The 16,167-nt window shown below is 38.0% G+C and overlaps 1 protein-coding gene across 1 annotated transcript in view; it reads left to right on the forward strand.

Moving 5' to 3' along the window:
- slc39a13 (solute carrier family 39 member 13) overlaps positions 1-15,114 on the forward strand; it is a 16,935-nt gene extending 1,821 nt beyond the window's left edge. The window contains exons 3-10 of the mRNA XM_020632553.3: positions 2,203-2,316; positions 3,508-3,650; positions 7,567-7,683; positions 8,941-9,030; positions 13,038-13,088; positions 13,213-13,345; positions 13,450-13,549; positions 14,285-15,114. Of these exons, the coding sequence (XP_020488209.1) occupies positions 2,203-2,316; positions 3,508-3,650; positions 7,567-7,683; positions 8,941-9,030; positions 13,038-13,088; positions 13,213-13,345; positions 13,450-13,549; positions 14,285-14,366 (830 nt within the window). The 3' untranslated portion in view covers positions 14,367-15,114. The remainder of the gene's footprint in view (positions 1-2,202; positions 2,317-3,507; positions 3,651-7,566; positions 7,684-8,940; positions 9,031-13,037; positions 13,089-13,212; positions 13,346-13,449; positions 13,550-14,284) is intronic.
- The last annotated feature ends 1,053 nt before the right edge of the window (positions 15,115-16,167 follow it).

Here is a 16,167-nt window from a genome sequence, read left to right on the forward strand (position 1 = left end):
TATTAAAGGCTTTTAATCGGAATCATTTTATAACTTTTTTCTTTAAAGTGAATTTTTTTAGGAATTCCTAACTCAAAACACATCTGAATATTTCTTCGCTATGAACTAACAAAAGGCTGAAATGTTGAAAGGTGAAAGATTTCAGACTTTGAAGGTCTCCTCATTAAATAGAAGCACCTATCAACCACCAACCGAACCAGTCAGTGACAAACAGTCAGTGGTAGACCAAGCTGCTCCATCCTTTCAAAATGGGCATTCTGACTACCTGGAAAACAGAACATTTTCATTGACATCATCACAGTAAATCATTAAGGGGGATCGGACTTGAGTTCCTGTTCTATTAAAAACCATCAAAGTAAACCATATAACTTAAAACGAAAAAGCAACATTCAGGGGTTACCAAAGTCATTTTGAAACATTGTCTGTCAGCAAGGGTGTTGATGTTAAGATATCATTACGACATGAAAAATCTTGGGACTATTAATATCAAAGTTTCACTGAACGCTCATTCAGTAGTTACTAGATATATCTTTATAGAAACTAAAGTTATCAATAGTCTGGTATTCCCCTCCGCTGAGCAACGATACCAGAATTTCCACCACAGACACTATAGCAGTCCGTAGTGCACCCTGAAAAATTCCAGTACAGGAACAACATCTTTTCTGAGCAGTCCATGTTGATAACAGTTTCATTTAATCTGTATGTGTATTCTGGTACCAAAGTTGTGTTTCAGTCGACATATTAATGCATATTTTTATTTGTGCCTGAATAAAACAGATCAAATGCTTCTTCTCCAGGCCTAAGTTATTATAGGTCAGCCTGAAGCCTCAAGTGGCCACATCCTCAGGGACGTGGCACTCCAGATGTATTTTAAGCGGTAGGTTTTAAGTGGCAAGCTAACCAAAGGTTCGTCATTCCTGAGGAAACTCCTTCAGCCTAAAAAAAAAATCAGGGGAACACTAAATAAAATGTTGCTGTGTTGTTTATGTATCACTTTTATGATTATATGTCATATTTTGAGCCCGAAATTTGCATTTGTGGCTGTTATCGTAAGTCAGAATAAAAATTGTTGACATTCAATTTACAATTCTTTATCATCATTTTCCAACAGACATGGCATATAAATACAATTGCTGTTGATATGTCAGACTAAACCAGAATAATCGATTATGGCAAAAATCCCAATTAATTTGATTGATATTGAGATCACCATTATTAGACATGATTACTCATTGATTTTGCATCACATGCATTAATTCAACTTGAACATACTTAACGGCAGGGTTTGTAATTTTCTCCAGATACACTTTTTAAGATTTTGCTTGAAATTGTCTTTAGGTCCTGACAGAAATGAATCATACATGTGCTTTAAAAAAGGAATGAAGAAAATTTTACATCTGTAGCAGTTTTAAACTTGTAAAAACTTCGACCATTGTCTGCCACGAGGTACCAATTTGATGAGCCAATCACGTCTCCCTGCTCGTACTCTACCCCTTGCGTGCACTAGCCCACACTCAAAGCACGCCAGCTATGACAGAGTTTATACTGTGAGTTTACTCATGAGACAACGTAGTTTCTACACAATGCGAGCAATGAGCTGAGGTCTGCTTTATGAGCGACGGTGCCCGTGCATATGAGTGAGGGGCGTGGCTTTTGAGGGACCTCAGAGGGGAGGGGGTGGGTGTAGACGGAGCACTTAGGGAATGCTAAAAAAATGTTTTTACCAGTCTAGTATTACTGGTCTTTTCATCTTATATTATTGTCTTGGATTAGGAGCCCCCTGGTGGCAGAATGTATATACTGTGCCCTTTAACATTCTGAACAATCTGAAAAACAAACAAGCATGGTGATTTAACCATGGGTTTGAAGTAGTGGTGATGTACTCTTGTGGCCAAAATGTAACAACTAACACTTTGAATCATTTTGTCAACCACACATGACAAAACCTGTGTGGACAAAACAAGTACAACACGGCATGCAACAAAGTAATTATTTAACCTCGATTATCTTGTTTTCATGGGAAGCCAAAAATTTTAATTGAAATCAAACTCGATTAACTTTCCAGCTCTAACGTGTAGCATGTTCATTAGTAGAACACGGACAAATATGAGCAGAGGACAGATTCGGGCATGTACAAGCAGAGCAAATTAAAATCACCACAGTCATTTCTTACTTTTTCTTCTGTTGTGGGTGTTTTCTTAGCTGGGTGCCAGAAGCTGAAGCAGCTCTTGAGCTTTGCTATTGGTGGTCTCCTCGGCGACGTGTTCCTTCACCTCCTTCCAGAGGCGTGGGCCTCAGGCTCTTCAGGCTCTTCAGGTGGGTCTCCAACAATCCACCAATACCTCATCACCATCGATTTATTCTAACTTTTTTTTCTTTGGTACATTCTTCCCTCATGAACATCTATGAAAAGCGATACAATTGTATTTGAGATGTTGACCCTCATCAACCAATTATTAATCACTAATCGACAATATTGAAAATGTGTTAAATTAACTCATATCTATGAACCCTTTAAAAATTACCATCATTAACAATTGTGGTTTCTTTTTGGAGCACAGGGTGTATTTTGAGATGTACAAAAAAGCCTAAATAAAAGAATATGAGGGTACACACATGTACTTAACGCTACTGTGGAGTGCTGTCAGCTTAAAAAAAACAAAGTGAGAGTTCCTAACATACACTTTGCGAGCAAACTAGCATTTGAAGTAAGTTTAATATTAGTCCAGATTTACTGTGAGCGACGCTGTAGTGCTGGAGAGTGCTTGTGAAAATTTAGTGCAAGTGCGATAAACTTAGTAATAGAACAAGGCCCAGGTTCTTCCATACATGCAACACATCTCTCAGCGTGTTCAAGGACACACAGAGCAGGTTTGGAGTTCTGATATCTTCATTAAATAAATGACAGTTCATACTGTATTTAACTGTAAACAAATATGGATTTCTCGTCTCTCAATGAGGATGCCCAACCTGCTCTGTCTGGACATTGATGCTTGCTGCAACATTTATTTAGCTAAAGATAGAATGTCATATTTTTCATTTCTTGTCTGTATTATCCTTTTATTCATTTAAAAAATGGATGACATGAAGTAACTGAATTCCTTTATTTTAATTTTAAAAAATTAACTGTTTAACTGACAGCCTTAATCGGTCAAAAATCCTTTTGTCGGTTACCGGTTGACCTGTTAATATTTAACATCCCTAAATGATAGCAAATTGTTTATTAGTTTGTCATTGGTTGTATTAATAGTGAGAGTAACATCAGTAAATCTCATCTTGGAACTGTAGTTCTTCAGATATGATATCAGATTGAAAATATATTAATAATGCATAACATTGCTTTCAAAATGTGAATATTTAATTGAATTCATGATTATTTAATGCAACTTTGGTTTGAGTTGTACTGTGTTGTTGGTTGCGCTAACTCTCACCCATGTAGTAGCTCAGTTTTCACCAGCTGTATTTGCTCTTCCAGTCTGATGAAACGTCTCTCTGCTTCCAATCCAGCTGGTAAACAAAACCACTACAAGACCCAGGGCCTCTGGGTAATCGTTGGCCTGCTAGCTTTCCTGCTCTTAGAGAAGTTGTTCCCAGACCAAGACAGCCAAGAGGATCCCACTTCACAGTCTGACCTGAACTTCAACACTCCAGTAAGTGTTTAAGCTGTATGTTTTTAGAGGGATATTCTCATTGCTGTCCAAAGAGTCTCACTGCACACAGACACGTCAATACATGCCTTTGAAAAAATGTGTTTCCATGGGTATGCTTGCAGGGCTTCTTGTTCGTGCTAAGTCGGCATTTTTCTGTCTGTCATATCAGTGTTTTAGGGACTGTAGCATCAGATGGTCTTCTGTACAATCACCCCATGTCATCTCCGAACCAATCTCAAACAGTGAAGAGTTTAAAGGAATAGTTAAACAATTTAGAACATGTGAGTCACTTTCTTATACAGAGTTAGCTGACAAGATCAATACAACTCTGATGCCATATCATTACTGTAGGGTTGCACCTTGCAAGGCAGCAGGGAGTCACTCTGTCATGTGACTGGTCAAAAAGATATTCCAGCACATACCATCCTACCCAGCCACAACACGTCTTTTTTACGCCTTGGTTTTTATAAGAGATTAAAATAAAAACAGTTTTTGTATTTCAAGTAAACTAAAGAGGTGCAGGCAAGCAGATCCACACTGTTGACAGTCTTTATGCTAAGCTAAGGTAACAGGTCCACGCTGTTTCCAGTCTTTATGCTGAGCTAAGGTAACAGATCCACGCTGTTGACAATCTTTATGCTAAGCTAAGGTAACAGATCCATGCTGTTTCCAGTCTTTATGCTAAGCTAAGGTAACAGATCCACGCTGTTGACAATCTTTATGCTAAGCTAAGGTAACAGATCCATGCTGTTGACAGTCTTTATGCTAAACTAAGCTAACAGACCCACGCTGTTGACAGTCTTTATGCTAAGCTAAGGTAACAGATCCATACTGTTGACAGTCTTTATGCTAAGCTAAGGTAACAGATCCACGCTGTTGACAGTCTTTATGCTAAACTAAGCTAACAGATCCATGCTGTTTCCAGTCTCTATGCTAAACTAAGCTAACAGATCCACGCTGTTGACAGTCTTTATGCTAAGCTAGGTAACAGATCCATACTGTTGACAGTCTTTATGCTAAGCTAGGTAACAGATCCATACTGTTGACAGTCTTTATGCTAAACTAAGCTAACAGATCCATGCTGTTGACAGTCTTTATGCTAAGCTAACATACAGAAAGTTAAATTGTATTGATTTCATTTAGTTTTTTGAAAAGTCAAACTGTTCCTAAATAATAAATGAAACGTATGTTATTATCAATGAGCAAACTAAACCTTATAAGATGTTGTTTACTTTGTCTAAAAAGTTCATCGTATAAATTATTTTACTGTTGCTTTTTCAAGTGTTCTAGTTAGAAACTTGTCCTAATTAGCATCCATGCTAACACTATGTTTATTGTTTAGAAACAATTAATTATACAAAACGACACATGGTGTCTTTATAGATAATGAATGGCCGGTTGCAGTTTGTTTTGTAGTGGTCGTCTCATCCTTCCTCTTGTCTTTGTTTTGCCAGTGAGGGAAAAGATTGGAGCTCAGCTTCTTTACTCTTGTCTATTTATAGTGCCTGGGTGAAGCAGCTGCTTTAGCCATTTCAGTGTCCACAGGAGAGCACTCAGCTCATCGACACAGGCAACAATAGACGAGAACAGAGTTGTACAGTTTGTTTGAGAGAAAGAAAGGGATGTTATATGTATTGTATTCTTTGAAGGACTGTGACTGCTATAACATGTGGAAATTGTTTCACTTGAAATGGGTCAGTGTTTTTGTTGGATGCATTTTGTGTGGAAATTTTAAAAATCTGCGTGAAACAAAACCCAACGTTGTTGTGCTTTTACTACCTAGGGCCAAAGAGCTTTACAGCAGAAGGAGACGGACATTCCTAAATATTCCTCTAATGTTATTACTTTGTCATGCTTCAATAATGGTCACGGAGCTACATATTTATCCCACGACTCTGTGACAGCAGGCTATTTCCCTCTCATTGAATTTTAACTATCTGTCTAAATGGCAACCTAAGTGGTTTTCTTAATAAGGGAAAAGGGAAGTTGGCTGTTCTCGGAAAAGAAGGCTATAGCCGCAGATAAATCTGTGTCTTCCTTTAAATTCCAAATATATAAACAAGTTAACCAGTGTTGGAATTGCAGAGTCATCTGTTTTGTTTCGAGAAATAAATCAGAGGTACATTTTTTCTTGTTACAGCATATGTTGGGAGTTAGAAAAATCATCAGGGCTTTTTTTTATAGCAGCTGTTCTGCGGGCAGGGGGTGAACCCTTTGACACACAGTTGGAGAAACAATAAAAAGCCTCTTTATTACACTGTGGAGTTCAGGCTACCATTTACTCACTGTTTTTGGTAACACTGGTGGATAAGGCAGTTTACTTTCAGGGAGAAAAGCTATTATTATTATTATTATTATTATTAATATTATGTCTTCATTCAAACTCTGAAAATGAGGGCTATGCGCTCAATGATTTCTATGACTGAGCAGGCAAAAATATTAGAATGCAAGATAAACATGAAAAAAAGAGTAGTTAAAACAGACATATAATTAATAAGCAATGTTAACATCAAAATCAATTCAGACAGGTGCAATCAGAGGTTAAGAAGTGAATAATTAAGGATCTAAAATGACAATAAGAAATCATTGCCTTTATCTTTAAAGTGTTTTGTAGTTATTTCCAAGCAGATGGTGCAAAAAAGCCAAAAGCAGATTCAGAATGAGCTCTAGGAACCTGCAGCAAAAAATAAATAAATAAATTGCGATATTTAAAAAAATAAATACAATTCGTTCAGATACCACTAAAGGAGATGTCAGACAGACTTGTTAATAAGTCATGGAAAACAAGAACACTGGCTTGGAACAAACTAGTGGAAAAGTGGCAGCATGACGTGCCTTGGGGTCACATGATTGGCATGGCATGTGCTGTGAAGTGACTATTGCACATCACAATTCTTATTTTTTTTTTATTATGAAGACAGAGACAAAATACAGTATAACTGTACACAAACAACCCAGCACACCACATTACAAGTACACAAAGACATTTTGCCAGAGATTATGTTAGAAAAATATAATAGCTTGAACAGAAAAACATCATCACTGTTTCTTACAAGGTGTTCTGCCTCTTTAAACACTTATACATTGAATATTTAAGCTAATTTAAACTATATTCCTCTTATTTATATATTCTTTGATGTGTATCCATGGCCCATCAAGGTCATCATTATAAAGCCCCTGCAGGCTGAGGCTGTTCCTTCACTATAAGCTCCTAGAAGTCCTTCAGCCAATTATTCAAACCACAATTGCAATCTTAAAACGATATATCGTTCAGCCATAGGTAGACTAACCATGAGCTACCTGTGTGTGAAACGTTGGTATATGCTCCTGTAGTAGACAGGTTTGTATGATATCAACCTTGTTTTATGAAAAACGGTTTATTCGCAATATCACAGAAAGTAACTACACTACCTAAAATCATAGTTTCACAGCGATGTCTCTGATTTGTATAGCTCGCTGTTACCATGGCAATGTTTCCTGTCCCTCGGTGCCAAATGGAAACTAATGGTTTTTCTAGCTGGTTAGTTATCTAACACTTGATGTACTAATAACCTTGTCATTGCAGTGAATGTAATTTATATCAACAACACAAACTACATAAGAGTACGACACTTGTGTAAACAATATCAACTCTAAAACAACTAAACGTTTACATTAAGGAAGAAGCAATATCATTCAAAATGGACTCTTGATGAAAAATTATGTACAAGGTCTTGTACTGTTGCCTTTTTTTCCTAGTTTTTCAAAGCCGTTTTGGCTAAATGTGTTATAGTCACAAGTATAGGGGTAGCTGGTTGTCTTGGTTCCAGTTTAACCAATTAACCCTATCAGGAAAAGACAACGATGTACAGTGTATATCAGGACAAAAGGTTCATCTTAGTTCACCTCGTCATGTTTCTCTCCTTTTTGTCCTCAGACACAGACTAATGCAGCTCTCAGTGGAAAGCCAGTGGTAACACTCAGAAATGGGCACCATGCAGAGTCATGGAAATCCTCCAAGCAACAGGAACAGGAAAGATCAGAGAAAATCAAGGTAATACTGACAACACAAACATCTCCCAGTTAACATGAAAGACAGAGTGATGAAGAAAAACGAACACCACTGGGGGTAAACTCTTGACGTGGGCTGGTTACAAAAGATGCATTTTGTGCTTCTTCAATCCAAATGTATGAAGTTTGTCATAACAAGGAACTCAGAAACCAGAGAGATCAACTATACACACTTCAGTGGCATTTTTACAGTGTGTATTTCATCATGTTATAAGTTCTTAATAAGATATAAAGACTTTCAGTACTGATGGTCTTCACCATCAGAATATGGCACCTGAATAACCCCTACTACATTGATTTGCTCATCCAGCAAATCCCTAGTACTGTTTTGTACATTGCATATTTACCACACATGATATGTATAACTTTAATCATTTTTGTTAACATATTTATCTATTTTTTTTAATCTTATCGTATTTTTTGTTTTTGCAAGAGTTCAAACTGATATTGCAGTCTAGTAGGAGAGTTAATTGAGAGAGAGTCCATTTCTCCCCTTAGTTAAGATTTTGTTCTTTCTCCAAAATCGTGTCGGGCTAATTTGGATGTGTTATTTCCAAGCGAATGGTGCAAAAAAGCCAAAATCTAAGCTGAATACTAAAACATGATTAATAATTCAATGTTAAAGAAAAAGAAGGATTGATTAAACCACATTACCATGTACGTAACAGCTCAAATGTTTTATACTTTTACACAAACACTTGTGCAAAATCTCCTTTCTGAAATAAGTGGACTAAAGAGAGAACAGGACAGGTTTAAGAGGATAAATAACATTTAGTTTGCATTAACTCTGAGAGCTGAAGTCTGCAGACTCTCTCAGATTACATTGAGCTAGATGCATGTCACCCTGCACTATTCAACGGTTTAAAACTGGGACTGCAAATTCCTGGCACTTCACCAGCAGCACTATTTTTGTATTGTTTTTTTCCGTGTCTTTGTCCTCTTACGCTGATCTCACACTCCAGGCTTCCTGCTCCGAGTGGATCATTTACAGTATCATGTTAATCGGGTCAGACTACAAAACTTGAAGTAAATTTAGCTGCCGACAGAAGATCTGTGAAGAATAAATGATTAACTATGAAAGGTAAAATTCTTCAAAGGGGAGTACAACAGATCAGATTTAACCAGAAGTGAATCAGAACAGACAACTTTATGACTGACATCCCTATTGATCACACTCCTTCCAGTTTTGATTCATCCTGGGTATTGTGAGTAACAGTAACAGTGGTTTCTTATCTCACAGACCAGTGGATACCTAAACCTGCTGGCCAACTGCATTGACAACTTCACCCATGGACTGGCTGTAGCTGGGAGTTTCCTTGTTAGCAAAAAGGTAAGAAGTTGTGACTATCTTATCCCTTAAGGGACTTATTTCTCCTCCAATGTGGTGTAGAATAAAAATATCTCAATAAGAGACCCTTCATACAATCACCCTTAGCTGCATTATGGAGAAAGATAAATGTAGTTTGAAGATGAATTTGCTGGTTTGATTTTTTTCTCCTGGACAAAGATAGTCTAGATTTCTTTAAAAATAAAAATACAAATTAATTGATGCCAATTTCATATTGTATAGAGTTTCTGAAATTATAGATGTCAGAATATCAGTCACAATGACCACTAACTCCAAAGCTAAAAGTGAACCAAAAAAAAAACAAAACAGACCTTTTCTTGAGTTTAAGAATGCACTCACAGGCCCTGCTCATTGGTTCTAACAAATGTTGGAAAGAGAGAGGTGGGGATGACATGCAGCAAAGGGCCGAGGTTGGATTTGAACCCAACAGGGACTATAGCCTCCATACACATGCAGCATTACCACTAGGCTATCAGGCGCCTGATCGATGCCAAATTTCAACTTAACTGATCAGTGTAGTTATTCTGCTTGGAGTCGACAGTAGAGCAGAGGGGTTTTTGCTGAAATTGTTTATGTATATAACCGCTCTGGTTTAGCATATTACTTGTGTGAGAAAATGATTACATTTACAGTAAGTCCTCACATTGCATATTTATACACCGCCTCCTGGCTTTCATTTAGGATAATTGCAAGGTGAAATTGCTCCTCTGGGGTTGCAGACCATATTAGCACACAATGATGGGCTGAAAATCATTGCTAATAAATATGGTGCATAAACTGACACTGGGGCCTCTGGCAGCGCCACACGTTGGATATTAGATACTTAAGAAAGATAGAACTTCAGAGATTGGATTATTTTGACCCCAGTTATTTTAACCTCATGTAGACCAGCAGTCTAGAAAACATACTTCCCTCATTTTATAAAAATTGAGAGTTCTTATTGTCTCTTGAGGTACATGTAGATAAATAACTGATACAAAGGGTTGTTTTAGTGAAAACTCAAACCCTGACCTTTAAGAGATAACGAACAACAAAGATATTTAAGACTGGTTTAAGCAGTCTTTCACTGTAAATATCTGCTGTAACATAGTTTTATATTTGATTGATTGCCCTTAAAAAGAAAGAGATTTGGTCAGCGTTGGCGCAGTGGTTAGTACGCACGCCCCATGTACAGAGGCTATAGTCCACCATGAGTGCGGCCGGGTCCAAATCTCACCTGTGGCTCCTTTCCTGCATGTCATTTCTGACTCAATCCACTGTCCTATCTCTCCAATAAAGGCATAAAAGCCTAAAAAATCATCTTTAAAGATAATATAATTAAGCAGGGGAGCTCCAAATAGGCCTAAAATATGCAGAATTGTTCTGAATGATAGAAAAAGGCAGGTATGTGTCGGGCTAATTTGGATGTGTAACAGTTCCCTTTTTATGTACAGTGGGGCAACTTGCTGTAAACTGGCAGAGGAGTAGACCTGTTGTGTACTTAAATGTGGACCACTCAGAGGACTGTCCTCGCTTCACACAGTTACCTTTTTCAGTTTGAAACCTCTCATCGTAGTCTCTGTAAGGCTTGTTGAAAAAGGTGCACTTTAAAGTGCAGTAAAACAGATTTGTGTCCCTTCAGTAGGTTACTGTATATTTGTGGCTTTGGGACAGAGAGAGTCCAGCTGGAGAGACATAAGGCTAGCAGCATGAACTATGGATCAATGTGCCAGAGAGGAAGTTTACTTGATGTCTCAAACATACACATACAAGACATCTCACCGGTGCTTTCTGTTTCCTCTCTCGCACATTTATCACGATGTGATCACAGTATAATGATATATGAAAACGGTATGCTGCAACACAGAGTTTATTTAATATGAATAAGTCATATTCAGCACTTCTACTGGAATGACTACTTTGTTGCTTTATGTTTTGTTATTTTCTCACTTTACTGTTTAAATAACTGGTTATATTTTAACTGCTGGCCATTTTAGCTTTTTACTCCCCCTCCTCTTTGGACGAGAGTTGATATGATTACATCATCGGGTTAGGTTATGCTCTTTTTTTAAACACATTCTGATGCCACAGGATTAGCAGGCACTAACACTTGTGCATATTTTTCAGTTACAATTACTAAGCTGTTGTCTCAGATACAGTATTTTGAACTTTCTTATTTAAATTAAAATTTTCTTTTTTCTTTTCTTTAAGGGTAAAGTGTCAGTAAACAACGTCATGCCTCACAGCATTTTGGGGGCATTTTTTCCTCCTTTTGTTCTTCAATGAAGTATAGCAGCTGTGATGGATAGTTGGTTGGGAATGTAATCAGCTCACTCTTAAAAAGTTTGAGATGCATTTTGGCTGATTTGTGAAGATAAACAACACTCCTGAATTGACTCAAGCACAATTGTCAGGCTGCATTATGCTCTTCATTAAGGACTTTCTTGAACATATTTCACCCTAAAGGATTTCATTGCAGCCATTAGAGGCCAGTACATTATTATAGGCTTTTTTAGCTGAGCCGATCTATTCCCAAACTTTTTGTGACCGTTCTATACGGGTACGAGTGTTGGAAATGCCTCCCATGTAGCCTAAAATGTAGTATCACATTTCGGTCAGTATTCACGATTCGATTATTCATCAGCTCCCAAAAAAGATGGACTTGCTTCTCATTCTCCAGTCCTGAAACCTACACCCCCAGAATCAGATTTATTGGCCAGGTATGTTTACACACACAAGGAATTTAACTTTGGTGAACTGTGCTCTCTTATGTACAGGTACAACATTAAATATCAACAATAAACATAATAAGAAAAGACTAATATTTACATGACTAAATATGAAACAGTGCAGTGGTGAATAGTGCAAAAGATGCTGAAATAACATGATAAGTAAAATGCAGTTATGTGACAGATGGGTCAATTAAGATGTCAATTACAGTATTTACATATATATGTATATTCACAGTGACGGTTGGTTTAGAGTCATTTCACCGCAACAGGTCTGACACTCTGTGACTGTTTAGCGTTCATCAGAGTGACAGCCTGGGGGAAGAAACTGTTCTTGACGGGTTGTTTTTGCGCACAGTGTTCTGCAACGCCTGCCAGAGGGGAGGAGTTTGAAAAGTTTGTGTCCAGGGTGTGAGGAGTCTGCAGTGATACTACCTGCCCACAGAGAGCCAGCTGTTCCACCTCCCGTCTGAGCCAGGTTTCAGTGAAACATAGGGCGGCGGATCTGCGAAAGTCTGAGTTCCTTGTGTTTAGGAGCAGCATCTCGTCCGTCTTAGCCAGAGAGCGGACATTCGCCAGATGAATTGATGCTGCCTCAGTTTAACGAGTGCTCCTGCTCGCTTTCCGCAGTGTCTCCGGCGCCATCCTTACATAGGAGAGCAATAATATTTACTATGGCTGCCCAAGACACCCAGGTGCACACCACATGATCACGTGACAATAGAAAACAAGTTCTGTTTTGAATTAAGTTAAATCACTCGTCTGATGGCTTGGTCTTTTTTTAAATTGAAGGTGAACTAAATTCAAGCAGGTTAAAAAAAGTCAGGGAGCAGAGTATACGTGTTTGACTGTATTAGTGTCAGAGGGCCACTTGGTACCAGACATTATTCAAGTGTAGGAACTGGAATCAGTACAAGAAAGGAAAAAATGGGACTGGAAAATCTCTATCATTAAGACCCGATAACGTGTGTGTGTGTGTGTGTGTGTGTGTGTGTGTGTGTGTGTGTGTGTGTGTGTGTGTGTGTGTAAACATAGAGCCCAGATTTGGAAATACCAGATTAACCCTTTAAGATGTATTGTTCTACAAGCAGCTTTTTAAGTTTTTACTTAACTCTTTAGATGACTTAGTATTGTATGCAATGCACTGATTAACATAGAGTTTTTCTTGGTGCTCTAATGACCCTCCAAAGGCAAATGTGTGGCACATTTTCCATTTGGAAGTACAACACACATTTATTCACTGAGTAAAACAAAGAAGTGCTAATGAGACTTCTCTCACAGGTTGGATTCCTCACAACATTTGCCATCCTGCTCCATGAAATCCCCCACGAGGTGAGATAACAGAATTCTTGGTTAAACTGTACAATATAGTCTCTAAATGTTTGTTTAGAAGTTAACAAAGCCGTGGGAAGAATCAAACTGTTAGAGCGACTGTGACAAACATCATTGTTTGCAGGTGGGAGACTTTGCCATTCTGCTGAGGGCCGGGTTTGACCGCTGGAGTGCTGCTCGCATGCAGCTGGCCACAGCCCTGGTCGGGGTCCTGGGAGCTTGCTTTGCTCTGTGTGCTCAGTCACCGCAAGGCACAGGTTAGAGAAGACAGATTCTCAGTGTACATAAAACACACCATTGTTAACTCGAGACTGTTTTAAGATTGCAAGAATAAGTCGTGAGTCTCTCTTACTGTTTCTAGAAAACGCCACCGCGTGGATATTACCTTTCACTTCTGGAGGTTTCCTCTACATCGCCTTGGTGAACGTGGTGCCAGACCTGCTGGAGGAGTCCAGTTTGAAGTAGGTTTTGGAGGTTGTTCATACATATGATGTTAGTGATGTCCTGTGGAGGTATTTGTTTTTTTTAAAATGTGTTTTTTATTATACATGACATGTTTAATTATTGTCCTTCCTCATGAGACTTTGAAAAACTTTTTTTAAACTCCTTTCAACTTCTCTTTAATGAGTACTTCTCTTTTTTACTGTCTTGCTATTTTCTTAATATCTGCCTCTTTTGATGCACCGCTTTGCAAGAAGATGTTAATACCATCATCTTGGATGGAATGAAACCAGCAGCACTACTAAAATACAGATTCATAGCACAACTTGTGTTGTTATTGATGACTGCATACAAAGTTACTCCAGAGTCACTCCTTCACTCCCATGTATTTTTGTTTGTTTGTTTACATGCTATGTAGTGGACAGTTACTGTACTCAGCTCTTTTTATGCAGATTACACACAACTCTTTTTCTCACTTGATAACAGCAGTAACCAAAGACCTGCTGTTTGACATTTTATTACACTTTTTTATTATTATTAATAGTGGACAAAAATCTCACATAGCACATTTATCTGTATGAGTTAAAACCACTTCAAAAATGTAAGAAGATGCTCTACTGGAGACAGAACTTTAAAGTTCCTGATTGAATACTTTTTAGAGCTGATAAAAATAGTTTGGTGGATGGCAAAAAAAAAAAAAAAAGATTTCTCTAACACCCTTGAACCTGTTTGATACTATTACCTCTCTTCTGCAGGCACTCCCTCCTGCAGATCCTACTCATCTTCTGTGGTGTGGCTGTCATGGCTCTGCTCTCTGCCATCGTTGACTGCACATAGAGGAACAGCACCAAAAACTCTCTCGCCTTAGCAAATACTTTTACCCAGCATGAGATTAAATCCTGTTCTTCCCCTGCAAGCCTGGTCCCTCTCATTGAGAAAAATGTGTCTTGCTTCAGCGATCAGACACCTCTGTGATATCATTGCCATCATGTTACAACAGAGCAAAAATGGGACAAAAGACCGGCACTTTATGGATGGATGAGTGATCTGCTGACGGGACATTTGTGTGAACACTTTAAGATGTGCCATACATAAACAACCGAGGGGATTCAGAGGGTTTGTATGGATTTCTGTTACCAAATTGTCTTAAATTGTTGGTTGGACAATCATGTTATTTTGCACATACATTTACACAGGTACACCTGATGTACCTGATCTACACAAAGGTATTATAGGACCCCTTCAAAGAACCTCCTCTTTAAAGTGTTTAATCCTAAATTCTTGTATTGTTACTGTTGTCTTCTGTTTCCCTTGTAGATGCTGCATATTTATTTAAAGTTAGACAAGCGAGATACAGCTTTATCAGCGCCCTTCACCAACACTTCATCCTTTTGTCTTGTTACGAGGAAGTCAGGATGGTTTGTTACACGAGTGTCAGGACTAAACCAAAGTACTTTTTGTTTGTCTGTATCAAATTCACACAGAACAGTCTGCACCTTTTTCCAAGTTGGTGCTCACGAAGAAGTCAGCCTGAATATGTGTTTTAAAGTGTTTCTAATAAATTGAAAGAGATTTATACTATTAATATGGAGTTATACTTACTTACCAAGAGTTTTGTGAGATTGGGAAGAGACAATAACTGTTCACGTCACTGTTATGTTGATTCATCGCTTTTCGTAAAGTTTTGAAACCCGAGGAAATAAATAAAAACTCTTCAGCCATCTTAATAAAAAATAAATTGATAACGGACATTAAAGATGAAATAGCAGATTATATTCAGGATTAATCTTTAGTTTGTAAAATGTCAAAATTGGTCATTACTATATTCTGCATGCTAATGTAACATCTTCAGCTGCTTTTTTCCAACCTACAAGCCAAAGATTTTTTATTAAATTAAGTTAAATTAAATAAAAGACAAAGACGAGTAGAAGTTCTTGCATTTAAGAAACCAAAACATTTTTGACCTACTTTCTTCGATATAAATTATCAGCGTACAATCAAAACAGTTAGCAATGTTCTTTGAATTGACTAATACACTTATTCAGTAATCATTGCAGCTTTAGTTTCCTTATCAACTTTATGACAAAAAGGCAAAAGTAGAGTTCTAGCACTAACATTATTATAATCTCAGTGGGTTTAAGATGACCTGGGATTGATTGGGAGAGCTGTGTTTAAGGCCTGAGGCTGCTCAGTACATACTCTATAACTGCCCTCCCTGCACCATAATATTTCCATTGTGACCATTTTTTTTTACTGCAAAGATCCGATGCCTTAAATGTCATATGGTAGTGGGGGAGGAGGTGGAAGTAGGTTGGGTTGGTGTATTGATTGTAGGCTCTCACTTTTCAACACAGTCTGTTGGCAAGCTTCTGTTGCCATAACGACTCCACCGCGGGTTGCCTTCCTTAGTCATCAGCCTGTGAGCCGCCTATTGTCTGTGGGAGCCTTCCTCAGTCACAGCACAGAAGGACAACAAACAACCACTATGTGCACTGTGGTGGAGTGATAAATATTTCATTGATACTCAGCTGACAATCCAAAACTTCATACTTTATGATGAAAAATATAAACCCTGCCCGCTAGATAAGAGTGTCCTGATGATCCTAAAATTTTGTAATTTGCTTCTTTTTTTCCAATG

Source organism: Labrus bergylta, chromosome 3, assembly GCF_963930695.1.
Source record: "Labrus bergylta chromosome 3, fLabBer1.1, whole genome shotgun sequence".
In the NCBI taxonomy this organism is placed as follows: Eukaryota; Metazoa; Chordata; class Actinopteri; order Labriformes; family Labridae; genus Labrus; species Labrus bergylta.